The 20,407-nt window shown below is 36.4% G+C and overlaps 3 protein-coding genes across 3 annotated transcripts in view; 2 read left to right on the plus strand and 1 right to left on the minus strand.

Moving 5' to 3' along the window:
* The first annotated feature begins 5 nt into the window (after nt 1-5).
* Nucleotides 6-3,071, plus strand: si:ch211-51h9.7 (uncharacterized protein LOC558400 homolog). Its single transcript, XM_051951267.1, has 2 exons — nt 6-645; nt 2,824-3,071. Exons 1-2 carry the CDS (start codon nt 225-227, stop codon nt 2,976-2,978), a joined length of 576 nt encoding a protein of 191 aa, XP_051807227.1. The 5' UTR covers nt 6-224; the 3' UTR covers nt 2,979-3,071.
* A 27-nt stretch (nt 3,072-3,098) lies between these two features.
* Nucleotides 3,099-7,795, minus strand: seta (SET nuclear proto-oncogene a). Its single transcript, XM_022210237.2, is given in 9 exon segments — nt 3,099-4,091; nt 4,175-4,306; nt 4,385-4,555; nt 4,713-4,826; nt 4,913-5,004; nt 5,007-5,015; nt 5,109-5,251; nt 6,153-6,210; nt 7,285-7,795. Coding segments are annotated over 9 exon segments (816 nt in total). The 5' UTR covers nt 7,358-7,795; the 3' UTR covers nt 3,099-4,067.
* Nucleotides 7,796-11,943: 4,148 nt separating this feature from the next.
* The window catches only part of LOC110962317 (serine/threonine-protein kinase N2-like), a 28,524-nt gene continuing 20,060 nt past the window's right edge, over nt 11,944-20,407 (plus strand). The window contains exons 1-6 of the mRNA XM_051950563.1: nt 11,944-12,258; nt 13,662-13,797; nt 16,062-16,213; nt 16,614-16,827; nt 17,895-17,987; nt 18,547-18,656. Of these exons, the coding sequence (XP_051806523.1) occupies nt 13,668-13,797; nt 16,062-16,213; nt 16,614-16,827; nt 17,895-17,987; nt 18,547-18,656 (699 nt within the window). The 5' untranslated portion in view covers nt 11,944-12,258; nt 13,662-13,667. The remainder of the gene's footprint in view (nt 12,259-13,661; nt 13,798-16,061; nt 16,214-16,613; nt 16,828-17,894; nt 17,988-18,546; nt 18,657-20,407) is intronic.

Genomic DNA, 20,407 nt, shown 5'->3' on the forward strand with positions numbered 1-20,407 from the left:
TAACGCTCACATTAGCTTGTCGCTTTTTGAAGTCCACTAATCACAAAAATGTCAAAAATTCCTACAGAAGGTTTGTACTCGATGTCTATATATCTGTGCGATTAAATTGTTGCACTTGTGATTGATATTTCTCGACCAAACGAGTCAGGTTTCGCTCGACGCACCGACAAAGCTGCTAGCGCCTAAGCTAACTAGCTAGTGCTTTAACCCTCCATGTGGCAGCAATGCAGTTGGAGCGGAGCCTGCGGCCGCTCATGAAGCACCTCCAGCGGTTCGCGGTGCGCTACGTCTCCTTCGTGCTGCTGGTTTATCCCGCCGCCCTACGGCCCGGTGAGGCGTGCGAACGGGGGGGAACCAGCACCGACACCCTCATACTGTGCCGGGCGTGCGGACACGAGCTGGCGCACGGCACCGACATTCACTTCGTCCCCAGCCGGCTGGCGCTCTCCAGCCGCAACGACACGCTGGTCGGGGGCCGAAGGGTTAACGTCCAGCTCCTGGAGAACCCCCACGGGCACCGGTTCGAGGTGATCACGTTCAGGAGGGCGGATGTCACCCAGCACTGGCCGGCGGACAAACACTTCTCCTGGTTCCCCGGGTTCTCGTGGACAGTGGCCACCTGTCCTCGGTGTAATACTCATTTAGGTGGGTATTAATAGCAGGAAAAATAACTTTACTTATGTTTTATGAAACTCAGCAACGATTAAAATAGAGTGAAATAAAAAAGCAACAGCCAAATAAATGAGATTAAATGTACTAATTAACCTCACAAGTTCAAATATTAACATTAAATCCCTGCAATTTTACATAAAATGCACATCTGTCCAATTAAAGTAAATATAAAGACCCTATATAGTATTAATTATGCATATTTACACAATTTTAATACTAAATTTAAATATACAAATTTACATAATCAATTTAAATATTAGGATGAGACCCTGCAATATTATTAAATATGATCAAATATGTCTGAGTAATGTTATCATCAAGGTAAAGAGCTATGGTGTAATTAATAATTGGAACATTATGCTGAGACCCTGGACTATTAGATTTATTATTCCTATTCACTATCATATATTCAATACAAATTTACCCAGCTAACCTCTATGTCAAGTCAAGGCCTTACAATGTAGGGACAAAGTACCTCACCAGTTTATATATAAATGTTGGAACTGTACAATATCATGTAATATACAGTTACTTGGCTAATTTAAATATTAAGGTTAAGCAGTATAGTATAGTTAATAATGCACATTTCCCATATTAATTTAGATTAATTAAGGTCGAGATCCTACAATATTGTATATGATTTAACTCCATTAAAAATGAAGCGCTAACATTAAACAAACCAACCTGACTAAATTATGTATTAAGGTTAGGACCCGACAATATTAGCTATGACTCAAAGTGACCTGACTAATTTAAATATTAACAATAGGACCCTATAAACCCTACAATATCATAGACAATAAAATAAACTAACTTCACTAAGATTGAGATCCTACAATATTAAACATGGAAACCCCAGTGAATCCAGCATATTGGCAACAGCAGAGAGGAAAAACTCCCTCCGGCAGAACCAGGTTCAGGGAGGGCAGACGTCTGTCTCAACCATTAGTGGTGAGATTGAAAAGAACAGGAAAGCAGAGACAGACAAACAGAACATAAGAACTGCTGCAGATCAGACCTGCATGGTGTAAAATGCAGTATTTATCTTTAAAATATGAATTTAAAACAAGTCCGTATCTACTGAGAGAACCACTCAATACATTAGTTAACATTTGAAATCCACAAAAATGGTTCAAAATGCTTTCAAAAATGTCCCACTTTTAAAAATTACTATCAACTGTAGTAGGCAAATTTTATATACTATAATTAGGACTCTTGTGGCAGCTAAGTACAGACTTGTATTTATGCCATAATCTGTTAAAATCAACTTTTTTGTACATTTTGTATTATATTCTTTATATATTTCTTTTTTGGGACAATCCAGTTTCTCCATAGAGATACTGACAATAAAGTCCACTTGAAAATATGGAACTGATAATAAACATAGATCAAAGTGAAAATCCATGCAACTTTTATGAAATAATTTGAAATGACACGATTTACTTTCAATGTAGCAAAAAACTTCACAATTTTAACAATCAGTTGCTATTTTTATGCAAAATGTCACATTTATACTTTTTTATACTCTTGGACACTATTTGCAATATAAAACACTAACATTTCTATTCTTCTTGTGTATTTTTATTTACTGCGCATTTTTCCTCATTTATCTGTATTTGTGGTGGTGGGAACTAAGCTTATTTCTCCTCTGGGATTGATTTAAATGATTCCCACTGCTCAAACGTGATAATGTGATGTTTTTTTTCCTTCTTGTGCACGACAGTACATGGTTATCTTTTGATATTTGAATGTTTTTAGGAGCATTTAGCACAAAAAACGTCTTTAAAGTTGCACTCTTACCATTTGTTTATTTTCTTAAATTTTAAGTTTCTTATTTTCTGTGTATATTGTGCGTAAATAAAACATTTAATTCATAGCTGTTTTCTTGCTTTTCTTACTGTCAATTTGCAAACTTGCCCTTGTAAGACTAATAAAGGGTATTGTATTCCATTCTCTGTCACAGTTGTATAGTAAAGCTTAATAATGGAACAAGTTAAAACCTCTTAATCCCAAAGTTATGCCCTCTGAGCCTCCAGAACGAGGCGTTCCTGTGCCAGAACTTGTCCTATATTTGGTATACGGTACACACATCCTGGTAAGTCACCATTTTTGTTTCAGATAACACATTTTTTCCTCATTTTTCCTCTTCAGGTTGGGCCTTCCAGCCCACCAACTGGCCCGACACCATCACAAAAACCGCCTTCGAGGACTCTGAGCTGACGTTCTTGGCTTTAATCACCCATCGACTCCTAAACGAAGACTTTGCATCGAGCCTCCTAATGACTCCCAAGTCCTTCGTGAGCTGATGGACTTTTTGGCTTTTAGCGCAGATCGATCCCAGGTGCCTTCGCTGCTCCCTAAAAAGTTTATTTTTCAAATAAATGATTTCTACGCACCCACTTGGTTTGAAGACTCCCACACGTGTGTACACAGTAAGTTTTATTATTGTAACAAAGCAAGTTGTACACCTCAAATTTAAAACAGTTTTTCTTCCCCCTCCCCTCCCCCAGAGCGGAAAAGGAAAGGTGTGATTAAATGTAAATTCTATGAGATAACAGGTCTCTTTTTATTTATTTATTGTTTTTTTTCCTTTTTGTTTAAACCATGAAGCGGTGGGGGGCCAAAATTTACAAGCTTTTTTTTTCCATTTTGTTCTTTATTAAAAATGTCATTTCAAATCTCATGGATATCTGTAAAACAATACAATGAAAAAAAAAAAGTCCCATAGAAATGGTGTCAAAATAACCACTCTCCCCAATAACCGACGGACTCCTGCCCCTCCCCAGCTTATCCCACCCCCCTACCCCGAAACATTACAAGTCAAAGGAATGAGCTGGTACTCGTTAACCACATGGGGGGAAATAAGTTTAAGGGTTCAACGGCCCAACTGAGAAAAAAAATAATAATTATATACGGGGAAGAAAATATTGAGAGGTCTGCTAGCACTAGGTCACTACACCATGGCTTTAGTCAAATTTTACCACACAACCTTGAACGGGAGAGAAATTTCTGCGTGACTTGTCCTCAAATTCTACTCAGGATGCTGTGCTGATTCTATTTTTTTGTTGTTTTTTTGTTTTAAAGACATTTTTTTGTTGTATTTATTTATTTATTATTACTTTTTTGAGATGACTTTTGGGGATGGTACTCACAATTCAGGGGGCAAAGTGCCATTGGCCTTAAGGATGAGTCAAAGGAGAACATAACATGGCACCAACAGGTGAAAGAGAGGCTTCAGAATGGAAAACGAAGCACACACGGATTCAAAAAAAAAAAAAAAAATACACAATTGTAAAAAAACAAAAACAAAAAAAAAAAACCCTTTGCTCCCGAACATGAGTGGAAAACCAAACGGGGAATAGAAGGTTGAGGGTCTCGGTAGGTGATGTTATTTCTTAGTCGTCTTCTCCCTCGTCATCCTGAAAGAAGACGACAGCCAACATTCAGCGAGTGTTTAAAAGCTACACTTGACGCGACTATTGTTGATTTTAAAACCAGCTACCTCTCCGTCTTCTCCATCGTCTTCTTCGTCCTCCTCTCCGTCTTCATCTCCCTCCTCGTCTATGTCCTCCAGACCCTCCTCGTCCTCTTCGTCGTCCTCGCCTTCGCCCTCTTCGTCGTCCATGTCGGGAACCTGGAGAGGAGAGTCACTTTCAGCGTTTTTCATCTCAAAGATAAAGAGCCTCATCACGAAGATGACCGGTGAACGTACCAGGTAGTACTGCAGGGGGTTCGGCCAGATGTCGTCCTTGATGACCTCCCCGAGCTCATCAGCGCCGGCGTCAGCGTGATCGGTGAACCAGGTGAAGAAGCTCTCTGGTTCTTCATGTTGCCTCTTCCTTCCTGCTTTGTTGTGTGTCTGGCTGGAGCGCTTGGTCAGGTCCTGTAAACACGGAGAGATTTTTTTTAAAAACTACCACAGCGACTCAGGAAAGAAAACTCTATGAGAAGAAAAAACAGCTAAATTATGAAGCTGGGTAGAAATAAAAAGGGTTCCAAGTCTAAAAACAAGCTGTAAATCTCATGAGAAAGACACACACCTTTCCTGATTTCCATTTGATTTCTGTTGACTTTGAAGATGGGTCTCCGCTCTCATTCAGATGGAACTCTTTGGAAAGTACTTTGTTTTCGAAGTACGGATTTTCATCGAAATACTAGAAAAAGAAAACATACACGTAAGCATAAAAGACAAACTTGCACTTGATGAATTCTAGGCGCGTGCACAGATTACAAAACTCACAAAATCTATTCTGTAGCCCGACTTGATGTCTTCAAACTCTGTCACCTCCACTCGGCTCAGGTAATGAAGCGCTTCTTCATCCTCCTCCCCAGTAGGGCAGATACTGTGACGGAAACGCATCGTACAGGAGAAACTTTAGTCACTTCCAAAGCCGTTATTTCCACTACAGACCAGAGCATTCAAAAACAACGCTCACCTTGTGGATGGTTGACAAACGTGGTGACCCAGAAGTTGGGGATTTTGGCGATCAGTTCTGACCTCTTCTGAAAGAACGGCTGGCGGAGTTTGTTGTATTTCTGTTCGACTTTGAGGATTTCCTCACTGGCTTGCTCATTCAACCTACAGAGGAAAAGAAAATGAAAATCAATAAACCACAAACCTAAATCGTGGACGTCCATCAGCGCACCACAGACGACACATTCTGCAGCTTTTCGTGACGACTGCAAATTACAGCAACTGATTTCACCGTTCACTTCCTCTTCCTTTAAAATATGGAGTAACCACCTTTCACTTTTCAACAAAACAAAACTTATCCAAGCCCTACGAGGACAAAACTCTCAATTTATAATATTCTGATGAATTTTATTGCCTGTACAATAATAATAATAATTAATCACCAACTATTTTGATCATTTATCAGTGTGAGTAACTTTTGCTTCTGAAATGTGGTTTCCTTCTTTCTCGACCACAGCAATTTGATTTTTCTAAACAATTTTCTGACATTTTATAGAGCAAACACTTAATCATGCAATTGATTACTCATGAAATGTGAGATTAGTCACCAAAATTATCCGATTCCAGCTTTGTCAATGCGAATATTATTCCGGTTTCTTTCTTTTCTGTGACCGGTAAACTCTTTGGGTGTCTTTAGAGGACATATGTCATCAATTAGTGGCTTAGTATTAAATTAATGCACATGAGGGAAAAAAGAAACATACATTTTCTGATTCCAGCTTCTCAAATGTGAATATTTTCCAGGTTTTTTTTACTCCTCTACGACAATAAGACGAATATATTTATTTATCTTGGGCTTTGTGTAACACTGATGGACTTCATTCACAATTTAAAAAAATAAAAACCCAATATATTAGAGATTTAGAACTAAATTAATCAACAACTGATTTTATGATGGTAAATGAAGTATTTTTGGGATGCAGATGCCACTTTTCTCATTTTTCACCAATTTCTATCATTTAAAAAAAATCTAGTCTATAAAATAACATTAATAGACAATTATTACCTGTCAATTTCATTTTGAACTTCATCAATGTGTTCAATCGCTTCTTGCTGCTCTTTCTCTGTAGGGAGAAAAAAAAGAAATGTGTTAAAAAAAATGAAGCTAATTCCTGTTCACATAAATGAATTAAACTGGGTGCAAAAACTAAATGTTTAAGGAGACTTTATAGAATCAGAAAAAAAAAAAACACGTGCTCATTTGCTGTAAATCAAAGTTGTTTCTTTATCACCTGCAGCTTTAGTAAACTACGGAGGCCCGGAAATAAATAAATGTTTACAGTAAGTGGAATGCAACAACAGATAACGGTATCTGGAGAGGTTGTGTGCCAGATTTGAATCCGTGCTCCCCCGGAGGTCAGGCTAATGTGAACGGCCAATAGCTGCAGCTCTTGCGGCTCAGACTTTCACCGTTTCCTGCCGGCTGCTACCTACAAGGCCGCGTGGTTTAAATGTGGGACATCTGACTACACACACTGAGCCGCGATAACGTGAGACACCGGGGCTAGGACGGCTGCCAGGCACGGACCCGGTGGGCTGTCAAACCCGCTAAACCCCAGTCTGAATATCACAATTACCCGCTTTAGGTTTAGCTTTTTTCTTTTTTTCCCCTCTGGTTGGACTTAAATGCATCTCGGGCAGCAACAAAAACACAAACGTCGTCAGCTAGCGTTAGGTAACACTACAACAACAACACTAGCAAGCTAACGGCTAAATGAAACGCTCACCTCAGCCGCTTATTAAGTACCGAAACCGAGGTGAGAGCGCCAAATGGGCGATTTAGGGTGATTTTACGGGGGTAAAGCAGCAACAATGAGCACCCCAACATCACGCACGGCCCCTTGGTTAGCAGCCGTCGACACAACTGGCCACGCTGACGATGCTAAATTAAGCAGCTAACATGGCCTCTCAGCGCCGGTCCGAGCCGAACAACAGAAGGCAGCGGCGGCCGCGGCATGCTAATAACCGCCGCCGGAGCTAGCCGCCGTTAGCTAAATGTGAAAACCGCGCAAAAAGCTGCTCAAATGGAAGCAGCACACTCACTAATTATTAACAATGCAGCACCCAGTGGCAATGCAAATTATGTTAGAGAAGAAAGTGAAAATGGCGGTTGAACAGGAGGCCGCCATTCCCCTTACCGGAGGTCTCGTCCGCTCCGTCATGGTTCGAGTTCAGCTCCTTTTTACTCACTTTTGCCGCCGAGGCCGACATGTTTTCGCAAGCTGTGGTAACTCACGGACGTCCGAGGGTGTAGCTGGTGGCTGTGGATGCGGTTTCTCCCCGGGCAGGAGAACGTAGCTTCGGCGTAAAGTTCAGCGTGCAGAAGCCAACAACGTGCTGCTTCTCCAACAATGTAGCTGCCGAGGAGCGAGGAAGTCACCGCCGAGCGCCGCTCACGCGCTCTTTTCATTACGAACGCGCCTCGCCGAATGGAGCCACGGCGAGCTCCGCCTCTCAAAGTAGGTCTCACTGCCGCGCTCCGTTTTACCGATTTAACGGCGACCCCGGGCTCAAAATCGCACCACAAACGGACCGAACCTCCAATTGGGACCTTTAACGCTCACATGCGCGGTTCTAAAGCCCACGGCGGCTGAATTTAGGATCGCTCAGAGGAGGCCAAACGTTCAGTTGGACCGACTCGCACTTGCGCACTTTAAAAAAGATGCAGGACGTCAGCTGAAGTCGGAGCCTCGTTGTGGTGCTAATTATCCAGTAGAGAGGCTGTTTTTCACGTTTTATTAACTGTCATTAAAATATTATTTAAAAAAAATGGGGAGTCAGCATTTCTACAGTTTTATCTTTAGTGGAGTAAACCCTTAAATTCATCAATATTTTGACAAAAAATAATGTTTTGTGATGAATAAGCCTGAAGAACTAAAAATTCTTGTACAGATAGCAGCTACTATTTTGTGTGGAACAAACCTATAAAACCATAAATATAATGAAATAATGCTTTATAGCTATTTAGTTATAATTTGATATTTAGGTGAAATAGTGTACCTATAAAACCATAAATAGTTCGACAGAAAGTAGTATTTTAGGACAAATAAATCTTTAAACCCAAGTATTAGTTAGGTATAATGAACCTTTAAAATAATTGGTGCTTTGAATAGAAAAATTGTGTCTTGGATGGAATAAACCTTTATATGTAAACTTATTAGTTAGAAACTAAATTTTGGGCAGAAGGAACCTTTACAACTGTAAGTAATTGGACAGAAAATAGTATATAGGGTGGAATAAATCTTTAAATCCATAACTCATTCACTACAAAGGACTAGTCCTGTGGAACAAACCTTTAAAATCAGAACTTCTTCATTAGAACATATTATTTAGGCAGAACAATCCCATAAAATTAAAAGCACATTGGAAGAAAGTAGTATAACGAGAGAAATCAGCCTTTAAAACCAATTAGCTGTTGTTAGAATGCATTGTTTAGGTGGAATAAACCTTGAAATGTGTAACTTATTACTTGGAAACTACAGTACAGACAGAATAAATCTGTAAAACTGTACCTTGTTTTTTTCCAACAGAAAGTCGTATTTTGGGTGGAATAAACCTGAAAATGCATAATTTATTCATTGGAAACTACAGGTTCAGCAGAATTCATCTTTAAAACTGTAAGTTTTTTGGTTGTTGCTAGAGGTACGGACCAGTACCCATAGCCTGTGGACTACGGATACGGCACTTGCCATTTGCCAATCAGATACGCGAGATCTGGTCACGTGACTCCCGGTAGACGCTAGCTGTACGGACCCGTAACATCGGTACGACAGGTACGGACCCTAAACCTGACCCTAACACTAACCCTAACCTTAACCTTTGCTTACCTTTCAACAGTTTGCAGTGGTTAGCAGCTTCTTGACTCGCGAGACTCGCGTACGGTCCGTATCTGTCTGGCAAATGGAAAGTGCCGTACCCGTAGCCTGTGGGCGACGGATACGGACCCGTATCCGTAGACACTACCAAGTTTTTTAGCCAGACAGTATTTTTTCAGAACAAACCTTTAAATCCATAACTTATGATTTAGATAAATAGAATAAGCTGAATAGAAATAGAATAAACCTTGGAAATCATAATTACTTTGACAGAAAGTAATATTTTAAACCCCTAATTTATCAATTAGAAACTACACTTTAGGCCGAATTAAACTTTACAACTAAAAGAAGCTGGACAGAAAGAAGTGTTTTGGGTGCAATAAACCATTAAAACTATAACTGGTTTGTTACAGAGTACTATTTTGTTGAAATAAACCTTGGAACCTACAACTTGCACATGAGAAAATACCATTTGGAAAGAATAAACCTGTAAAACTGTTAGTGCTTGGACAGACATGAATGGTTTGGTTGGAATTACCTTTCAAATGGACAATTTATGGTTTTGAGGCAATGTTTATTCAGCACTATAACTTATTTGTTAAAAGCACTATTAGAGTGGAATAAACCTTTAAAAACGATCAGTACTTGGGCAGAACATATATTTTTGGGTGAAATACATTTTAAGCCCATAATTTGTTCATTAGAATATGATATTTATACAGAATAAACCTTTAAAACTAGAAGTAGTGGGACAGAAAGTCCTGTTTTTGGTGGACTAAGCCTTTACAGATATAACTTGTTCATTAGAAAGTGATGTTTGTGAGACATAAAGATATAAAATGATAAACAATGAATGTTTCTGTAAATTAGATGGATTAGTTTGCATGGCAATTGTTGAAATAATAACAATTAGCTCAAAACGATGCATCAAAATCAATATTTGTATAAATGGTAATTCACTCTATTTTCATTGTAACTTAAATTTTGGCATCAAAAATATTATTTTACAGACATGTTTCCTTATTTGAAAAGAAAATATGTAGATTAAAGACTGAAAACTGGTAACTATTAAAAAATATATATTATTTTACAAATTTGAAGGTCAATAATATCTAGTAAAAAAATACAGAAAAAATATTAATTTACATGTTAACTGGAAAAAAATTATAAACGGGGCAAAACTGTATGTAATGTCCACACAAAAATCAGTATTTTCTTGACTTCAATTTATTTATTTTTTATGGAGTGTGCAATTTTATTGTATCTTGACGCCAAAAACATACATATGATTTTATTTCTACATTTTTAAAATGTTTTTAATATTACATTATTACATTTTTTTATTTTTCTCGCACTCTTGCTGACATTTTATTTTTATTTTTATTTTTTTTACAGATTTTTTTAAAGGATATACTATAGAATTCCTAAAATTCCGTTGACTTTTTTTTAGTGTCTCCTCAAGTCTTTCGCTGTCCCCTTCCTGTCCAGAGCCGCCTCTTAAACCTTCCTAGATGCCCCCCGTGCCTCCAGACTTCACCTTTTATCGTTAATAATGACCCCTTTCCATCCACAGCCTCCGGTTTTAACTCCGTCTGCCAGCAGATGTCAACAGCGACCAGCTCTGGTCTCTGCTCTCCTGGTGTTGATGGAAAATGTGCTCAGTGGCGTGAAGGAGATCTGCAGCTGAATGACAAACAGAACAAGAGAGCAGAACGTCTCATTTAGGAGGAGTTTAGTGCATGATGGGAATAACGGAGGAACAGATGTTTTTATGAAAAGTTCCTGTTGATAAACAGGAGACAATAAGTATGGACTAAATCATAACAGATCAGTGATTATTGAACATTATCTATTAATTATTGAACATACAGCTGATGTTGCACTGCTCCTTATTTTGTACAGTTCATTGCCTTAATTCGTCTATTTTTTCTATTTTTTTATTTTTTTAATTTAAAATTGTATTACTTTCAGTTTATTTTTATTTATTTTTTCTACTTGTTTTTTTTTATTTTATCTTTTTTAATCTATTTTGTACAGTCCATTGCTGCTGTTTCTCTATTTTTTTTCTATTTTTTAAATTAATGAATCAATGAATTACTTATTTGATTTTATCCTATTTTATCTTTTTTTAATTAATTTTGTACAGCCCATTGCCTTTATCTATTCCTTTCTGTTTTTCAGTATCTTTTATTTGTTTCACTTTTTATCTTTTTCTATTTTATCTTTTTTAAATTCTATTTCATACAGTCGATAGTCAATTTTTGTTTTATTTATTTATTTTTCCTATTTTGTTTTTGAAATCAGTTTTGTTCTGTCCATTGACTTTAATATATATGCATTTTTCTATTTTTTTCATTTTTATTTTCTATTTATTTTTCTATTTGATTTATTTATTTTATGATTTAGTTTTTTGTAATTTATTTTTTTTATTTAAATTTAATTAATTTATTATTCCTATAATTAATTTTCAATCCATTTTTATAGTCCACTGCCTTTATCTAGTTTTTAACTTTATTTTTGTAATTTGTTTGTTTCTTTTATTTTTCCTATTTTATATTTTTTTATTTTGCTCAGTCCTTGCCTTTATTTTATATTTTGAAAATTTATTTATTTATTTTTCCCCTATTTTATTTTATTTTATTTTATTTTATTTTCATAAATCTATTTTATACGGTCCATTGCCTTTTTTTGCCTATTTTTTTTTTAATTTTCTATTTATTTTATTTTATTTTTTCCTATTTTATTCTTTGTAATCCATTTTGTCAACATGTTTGTGCATGATGACAGTGAACTTTGTGTTTTTCTGCTGTGCTCTGGTCCTACCACCGTCCTGTTCCTCCTAGAAGACGATGATGAACCTCCCAGACGCTGCAGCTTCTTTCTGCTGATCCTGAGCAGCAGCAGCAGCATCCTGGTGTTTGTGTTGTGGTTGGTGGCAGAGCAGGAACATGTGGTCGAGCAGCGTCCAATACGGAGCTCCGAGCTGGAAGCAGGACTGGAGAGCATCAGCAGCAGCAGCAGCAGCATCCAGGAGGAGAAGCTGGACGTCCCTCTGGAGGAGAATCTCTGCTGAGGATCCGGTTTCAGTCCGGAGGAGGATGGACGCTGCAGAGGACGCTGCAGGGAAGCAGGACGTCCACGCTGCGTTTGAGGACCACGGTCTCAGGATGTAGCCGCTGCCTTCGAGGACGTCGGGACTTGTTGTGTTTCAAGGAGAGTGAAGGTGGAGAAGTGTTTCCTCCAGATCCTCAGAGGATGACGGATTAGTCCTGATCCAGAGCCAAGATTCACCCCGAGGTGAGTCCAGAGCAGCGTAGCAGAGGAGGGATGCTGCTGTTTGGTTGTTTGTTTGTTTGTTTCATGGGGTGACAACTTGTGTGTAGCCGGTGAAACAAACTGTTAAAATGATCTTTGATTTTAAAGAATTTTCCTTCTAATTTAACACATTTCTCTGTGTTTTTGGAATCCAGAAAAATAAAAATAAAATTGCAAAAAATTAATAAAAGCCTAAAATGATGATGCATAACCTCAACTTTTATATTTAAACATGTTCAAAAATATATAATAATTAAATGAATATTCTGTTTTTGAAATACACAAAAAAATTGTTAAAATTACAGAAGTAGGCTGGGAATGCACATTCAGTGTAAAATCACTGTAAAATTATCTTTATTTTTTTTTAAAATACATGGACATACTATAAAAATTAATATAAAGAAAAGCAAATATTCTTTAATTTTATGGAATTTTCTTGTTTATTTAAGACATTTATCTGTGTGTTCTGTAATACAAGGAAAATATCAATATAATTACAAAAATTTAAACAGCTATATCACATTAACAACCCATAATGGCGATGCATAACCTCAACTATTTTATTTAATTTTTTTGATTGAAAAATGTTCAAAAGTAAAACATAATTTAATGAATATTCTGTTTTTGAAATACACAAAAATTTGGTAAAATTACAGAAATAATTAAAATATAAAATATAATTAAATAAAAGTAAAATAATTTTTCAAAGAAAATGTTTGACATCAGACTATTGAAAACACATTTGTAAATTTGTCCCTTTTTATTAAACAGATCTTCCTGTATTTTTGAAATACATGAACATATTAAAACATAAAAATTAAAACAAATTTTAATGTAATTTCAAATATATATATTACATTAAAAAAAATGTTTTTATTGCATTGAAACATTCACAAAAATATTTCACAGAGATTGATAATTTTTATATTTTACTGATTTTTCTGTATATTTTCAAAATAATACATTTGAAAAAATAACTGAACAACACAAAATCCAAGTTTAGCGACAGGAAACGAATAATTAATAAAATACATTCACAGATTTGTCAGAATTGCTCAACTTTTGCTGATTTATTTTATAGATGAAACCATTAAAGTCTGATTCTGTAAATATTTTCTATTTTTAGCTACGATGAGACGAATCTTTTACAGAACAAAAACATTTTCCAGTTTATCCCCTTTCTGTTTCCTTCATTAAATATTAAAAACCCAACAAGATCTCATCTAAAATTAATGCTGAAAGATAAAGTGTAATGAAGTAAAACGTGTGTGTTTGTAGTGTTTTTGGGTCCAGGATGTTCTGCTTTCCATGCGGTCCTGTTTCTGTTGAGCTGTGAAGGTGATGAAGAGCCGCTTGTCGTCTCCGATGTTCTCCGTTCTTATCAGGATCAGATGCTGTCCACGGCTCAGCAGATGCTGCAGGACAGCCGCTCCAAGATGGAGCTGATCCGCCTGCAGATAATCAGAGCGACCCAGGCAGGAGGCAGCGGAGACGGGGAGCCGAGGAGCTCCGGGCCTGGAGGTCAGAACCTGGAGGGAGAAGAAAACAGAATAAAGTTTGTCTGAAGTCGTGGAAAAGAATCAGAGATCACTTATACTAACACACGTGTTAAATGTGGAGGTTATCCACAGTTTTGGCCCTTTTTTTTGCCTTTTTTAAAAAACGGTTAACATTAATAAAAGTACTTTTTTAAATTTTATTGATATCATCTGCAATAAAACAAAAATGGCAAAATCTGAATAATTTTAAAATATTTACATTCCTTCATATTTACAATTTTAGTTTTTTTATTAATTTATTATTTATTTTATTTTATGTGAAATTTTAAAAATGTAGTAAACATAAAGATGTCAAGAGCAATTTATATCTTTAAAATCATAATTCTCTTCAAAATAAGAGCAGTTTCTATTTCCACGGTGTTTTAAATCAGTGACTGTAAAAAAAATAAAGTAATAATAAAGCACAAGAATATTTCATATTGTACATGTCTAAAGTGACATAATATTAGAAACCTGTCAGTGGGAATACATTTTTAATTAAAGTATTTTTTTAAACTAAATGACATCATTTTTTCAATTTTATTAACAGATTTTCTTCTGTATTTTATAATAATGTTATTGTTCTATAAAAAGTGACGAGTAAAAGAATAAAAGCTATTTTTTTCTGCTTTTAAAAGCAAAATGAGTTGTTTTAGTTTCAGTAAATCACCTCAAAATGCATCTTTCTGGCTTCAAAATCCAACATTTTATCCCTCTAGATGCCAAATTCTTTGCATGACGAATACAAATCCACTGTTTTAATGACTCAAAGGAGAAGATGAGTCAGTTTTTATCTATTTTTACAGTTTTTCCTCTTTAAAAAAATGACAATTTTGGCATCAATGGTCAATATTCTTGTGTTTTTGATCAGAACTGAGTAAAAAATAACTTCACTGACTAGAAATTTTATCAATTTATATAAAATGTTCAATAGTTAAAAGGTATAAACCTCATATAAAAAAACTTGAGTGTTTTTAGAAACTATATATTTTTAATCATTCTAATATATAAAATCCATATTTCCACATTTTGCCACTCATCTGTTTGAACCTTTTGTCTGCCAGCTGCTGTTTCTGTGGGTTTTATTTGTATAAAATGTTTTTAACAATAAAAATGACATTTTATTCTCCGCTGGTATTGTAAAACATGAAACTGACACGTAGAAAATGATTCCCGGAACATGAAATATGAGAGAAGTTATCTGATATCTGTTTTCCTCTCATTGATTCCTGATAATATCTTTGGAAAACGGCCTCACTTGGAGTCCTGGTGCTTCCAAGAGTCGACGAAATGTGGAAAACGTTCATCTGTAATTAGAAAATACAGGAAATACTGACTAAAATAGAGAGCAGTGCTGCTGTGATACCAGTTATCCTGATAATTAGTTCAAGACTTGAAACTGTTCAACAGTTTAGTCCAAAGTGCCAAAACTTACACAAAATATTATTTTACGGGCAAAATTATCAACATTAAGCACTGAAAAATAGTGAATACTTTATTATGATAGAAGTTTTACAGATAATATAGTAAAATCACAGAAAAAATGTCCAAAAAAATTACAGATGTTTTTTAAACAGCAACATGCTTTTTAATGGGTTATTTTTCATTTTATTTTATTTGCAGTGATGATGCTTCAACAGGACTTCTGAAATTATTATTTTTTACATTATGAAATGCTCTTTTACATTTTTCTTGCACCCCTGCGGACAGATTTTTATTTTTTGTTGAATTATTTTTATTCTGTTGTTTTTGCAGTGATCAGGCTCTATTAGGACTTCTCAAGTTATTATTTTTCATTATGAAACACCCTTTTCCTTTTTTTGCACCCTTGCTGCTAAATTTTTATAGTTTTTTATTTGTTTTTTTACCAGATTTTTTAGAACATTTTTGTTTTATTTCATTTAATTTTTTTTGTTATTTAATGTAATTTTATCACATTTTTATTGTATTTTATTTTATTTTTAGCAGTGTTGAGGCTCTAACAGGACTTCTGAAATTATTATTTTTCCTTATTAAATGCCCTTTTCCTTTTTTTCCACCCTTTCTGCCAAATTTTTACAATTTTTTTATTTATTTTTTTTACTGGATTTTTTATTCCATTTTTGTTTCATTTAATTTAATATTTTTTGTTATTTAATGTAATTTCATTAAATTTATTTTATTTTTAGCAGCGTTGAGGCTCTAACAGGATGTCTGAAATGATCGTTTCTTCCTTATGAAACGCTCCTTTCCATTTCCTCCCGTCAGGAGTCTCTCCTCTGGCCGTCAGTCCAGCAGACATCCGTCTGGAGGAGCTTCAACATTTCATCCAGAGAGAAACGGACGCTTTGGTTCGAGCCAAAGACGTGGTGAAGCAGCTGGAGGGAATCTCAGCGCTGGACCAGAAGGCTCTGAATGAAGTAGGATCAGATTTATGCTCCACAAGATCCAGAAAAATGAATTTAAAGATGCAGGAAGAGGACATTTGTAGAGTTTCATCTCTTCTTCATGGTTTTTCTGTTTCCATAGAGGAGCTGGACTTTAGATTACAGAGAAAAATAAATAAAAATGTCATATTTTGGCAAATCTGGTGAAATTTCTCCAAATTTTTTGGCTGCATCTCATAGAATAGACTAGAAATCGGTAATAAAAAAGCCAGCTGACACATTTAACTTCACCTTTAAATGGTGATTCCAGACATCTAACATGCAGCAGAGAGAAAGTCTGGTGTGTTTGTGGTTCTAGTCAGAACTTTAAGGTCTCTGAAAACCAAAACAACCTCTCAGGAATCTAAAGTCTGGATTTATTCTGTGTTTTCAGGCTCAGTCTCGGCTCCAGGATTCCTCCCAGAAGCTTCATCTTCTGCAGCTGTCGCTGGAAAAATGTCTGGAGGAGAAGAACCAGGAGAACCTGGAGGTTCCTCCAGGAGATGAGGAGACCTCAGAGGGTCAACCAGACCTGCAGAACCCCAGAACCAGAGGATCCATGTCCACCTCAGCGTCCATCTACTCCATCAGACCGGCTTCTTTAACCGGTGAGACGTAAGCAGGTTCTACATGTGGAGAAGGTTCCACCAGACCTCCTCAGACCGTCTGGTTCTTCATCTACAGGAACTTTAGCTGATTTAGTCAAAGTTTTACCTTCATATTGTGGATATTCTACAGTTTAGGTCCTCAAAGGTCCAGATTATCACTTTTAATGGATGTTTTCCATCATTTCTGAGCCTCAGAACTTCATCAGTGAGTCTTTCTGGACAAGTTTTGAGCCTTTTTGAAGATTTTCTTTAGAGTCTTTTGGGACCGGTTTTTAGACAATTTTAAGAAGAATCCTAAAATTGTGACCTCAAAGTGACAAAAAATGAAATTATGAAGCTAATTTTTATAACTTGAATTGATGTTTGAATCAGCAAATGCAGAAATTTCAGTTTAAATTACTCACAATGTTCAGTTTTTTAAAAAAAAATCCCATTAAAATGATGTTTGCAACTGAAGAGATTTCTAATATAAATCAGTAAATTATCATTTTTGGGTGGGAATATATGATTTAAATTCCCTTCGAGCATTTTTTCCAGCATTTTGTGGCAAAATATCAGCCAGAAAACCTGTTTTTTCAGTGTTTTTGTAATTTTATAAAATCTTTATCCTTAAAAGGAAATTCCACTAAATCCTTGATGTTTTTTTTCCTTTGTTTTCTCTCTAACATCTAAAATCGTCCGTCTTCAGCGTTTGTTTTTTCTTTTTTTTTTTACACACTTTACTGTCCGCTGACCCTCGTTTCTGGATAATCACTTGTAATCTGCTGGTTTTGGACGGTTCTCTGGTAAGCTGGTCTCTCCCTGACGAGGCCCCGAAATAAACCAAATAAATAAACAAATAAATAAATAAAATGTTGGAAGAAAGCCCGACGATGTCGCAACACCAGAGACAAATCCTGGAGCTGCTCTGCTGGCAGCAAATTAAAAAGGAAAGAGTGAAGACGAACGATCAGATTTACTCACAAATCAAAGGTTCAAGAATGAATTCTGAGACGTTTTCTATGTAAATTAAAAGTTAAATCATGATTTTACATGAAAACTAAGTTCTCTGTATCGTTTTCTGGCAGGAAAACTTGAAGTGAAGCTGCTTGGATGTGAAGATTTACTGAAAGCTGCCACAGACTCGAGTCCAGCGGCTCAGAAACCACACGGACCTTCAGGTAAACTCAAGTTTAGCAGTTTTGCTTTCATATTTTCTTATTTTTCAAACACTTTAGCTCGTTTCTGGGCCGTGTTTCTTATTAAAATGTGATAAAATGAGACGTTATTCATCTGTCATGTGAAGATGAATTAATGCAAAAACAAAAATTTTTAAAAATCTCATCATTTTTAAAATAACCAACAAAACAAGCTGAATGCCGCTCTAAAATAAATAAATAGCTACTGAGTTTATTTTTCATTTTAATCCTTTTATTTTGTGCAACTGTTTTTTTTTGTTTTTTTTTATTGCTCCTTTTGAAATAATTTTTGAAATAATTTTTAAAAAGCTGTTGCTGGAGAAAATAACTGCAAAACATGTAAAATCCAAATTATAATTCTGTATCAAAGCTTTCTGTGATTTTTTTTTTAGTTTATGTGGCACTAAAACAAATGAATAAATAAATATTATTTATAATTGATTTATTTTTGGGATTTTTTTCAATTTTGTCCATTTAGTTTTTTTTTTTATTTTTTCAGATTTTTTTTTAAATTTTTTTACTTGTTCTTGTTCTTCTCCAGCGGAGGTCAGCGCTGTGCTCCGTCTGGACGGTCGGCCGGTCGGTCGGACCTCCTGGGCTTCAGTCAGCAGAACCACCTGGGACCAGACCTTCTACATCCAGCTGGAGAGGGTCAGAACACACATGTAGACCGGTTTAAGACACACGTAGACTGGTTTAAGACACACATATACTGGTTTAAGACACATGTGGACCGGTTTAAGACACACGTAGACCGGTTTAAGACACACGTAGACTGGTTTAAGACACACATATACTGGTTTAAGACACATGTGGACCGGTTTAAGACACACGTAGACTGGTTTAAGACACACGTAGACTGGTTTAAGACACACGTAGACTGGTTTAAGACACATGTGGACCGGTTTAAGACACACGTAGACTGGTTTAAGACACATGTATACTGGTTTAAGACACATGTGGACCGGTTTAAGACACACGTATACTGGTTTAAGACACATGTAGACCGGTTTAAGACACACGTATACTGGTTTAAGACACATGTGGACCGGTTTAAGACACATGTAGACTGGTTTAAGACACACGTAGACTGGTTTAAGACACATGTAGACCGGTTTAAGACACACGTATACTGGTTTAAGACACATGTAGACCGGTTTAAGACACACGTATACTGGTTTAAGACACATGCGGACCGGTTTAAGACACACATATACTGGTTTAAGACACATGTGGACCGGTTTAAGACACACGTAGACTGGTTTAAGACACACGTATACTGGTTTAAGACACATGTAGACCGGTTTAAGACACACGTATACTGGTTTAAGACACATGCGGACCGGTTTAAGACACACATATACTGGTTTAAGACACATGTGGACCGGTTTAAGACACACGTAGACTGGTTTAAGACACACGTAGACTGGTTTAAGACACATGTAGACCGGTTTAAGACACACGTATACTGGTTTAAGACACATGTGGACCGGTTTAAGACACACGTATACCGGTTTAAGACACATGTAGACCGGTTTAAGACACACGTATACTGGTTTAAGACACATGTGGACCGGTTTAAGACACACGTAGACTGGTTTAAGACACATGTATACTGGTTTAAGACACATGTGGACCGGTTTAAGACACACATATACCGGTTTAAGACACACGTAGACTGGTTTAAGACACATGTATACTGGTTTAAGACACATGTGGACCGGTTTAAGACACATGTGGACCGGTTTAAGACACACGTATACCGGTTTAAGACACATGTAGACTGGTTTAAGACACATGTGGACCGGTTTAAGACACACATATACCGGTTTAAGACACACGTAGACTGGTTTAAGACACATGTATACTGGTTTAAGACACATGTGGACCGGTTTAAGACACATGTGGACCGGTTTAAGACACACGTAGACTGGTTTAAGACACATGTATACTGGTTTAAGACACATGTGGACCGGTTTAAGACACACATATACCGGTTTAAGACACACGTAGACTGGTTTAAGACACATGTATACTGGTTTAAGACACATGTGGACCGGTTTAAGACACATGTGGACCGGTTTAAGACACACGTATACCGGTTTAAGACACATGTAGACTGGTTTAAGACACATGTGGACCGGTTTAAGACACACATATACCGGTTTAAGACACACGTAGACTGGTTTAAGACACATGTATACTGGTTTAAGACACATGTGGACCGGTTTAAGACACATGTGGACCGGTTTAAGACACACGTATACCGGTTTAAGACACATGTATACTGGTTTAAGACACATGTGGACCGGTTTAAGACACACGTATACCGGTTTAAGACACACGTAGACTGGTTTAAGACACATGTGGACCGGTTTAAGACACATGTGGACCGGTTTAAG

This window comes from Acanthochromis polyacanthus, chromosome 7 (assembly GCF_021347895.1).
Source record: "Acanthochromis polyacanthus isolate Apoly-LR-REF ecotype Palm Island chromosome 7, KAUST_Apoly_ChrSc, whole genome shotgun sequence".
Lineage (NCBI taxonomy): Eukaryota > Metazoa > Chordata > Actinopteri > Pomacentridae > Acanthochromis > Acanthochromis polyacanthus.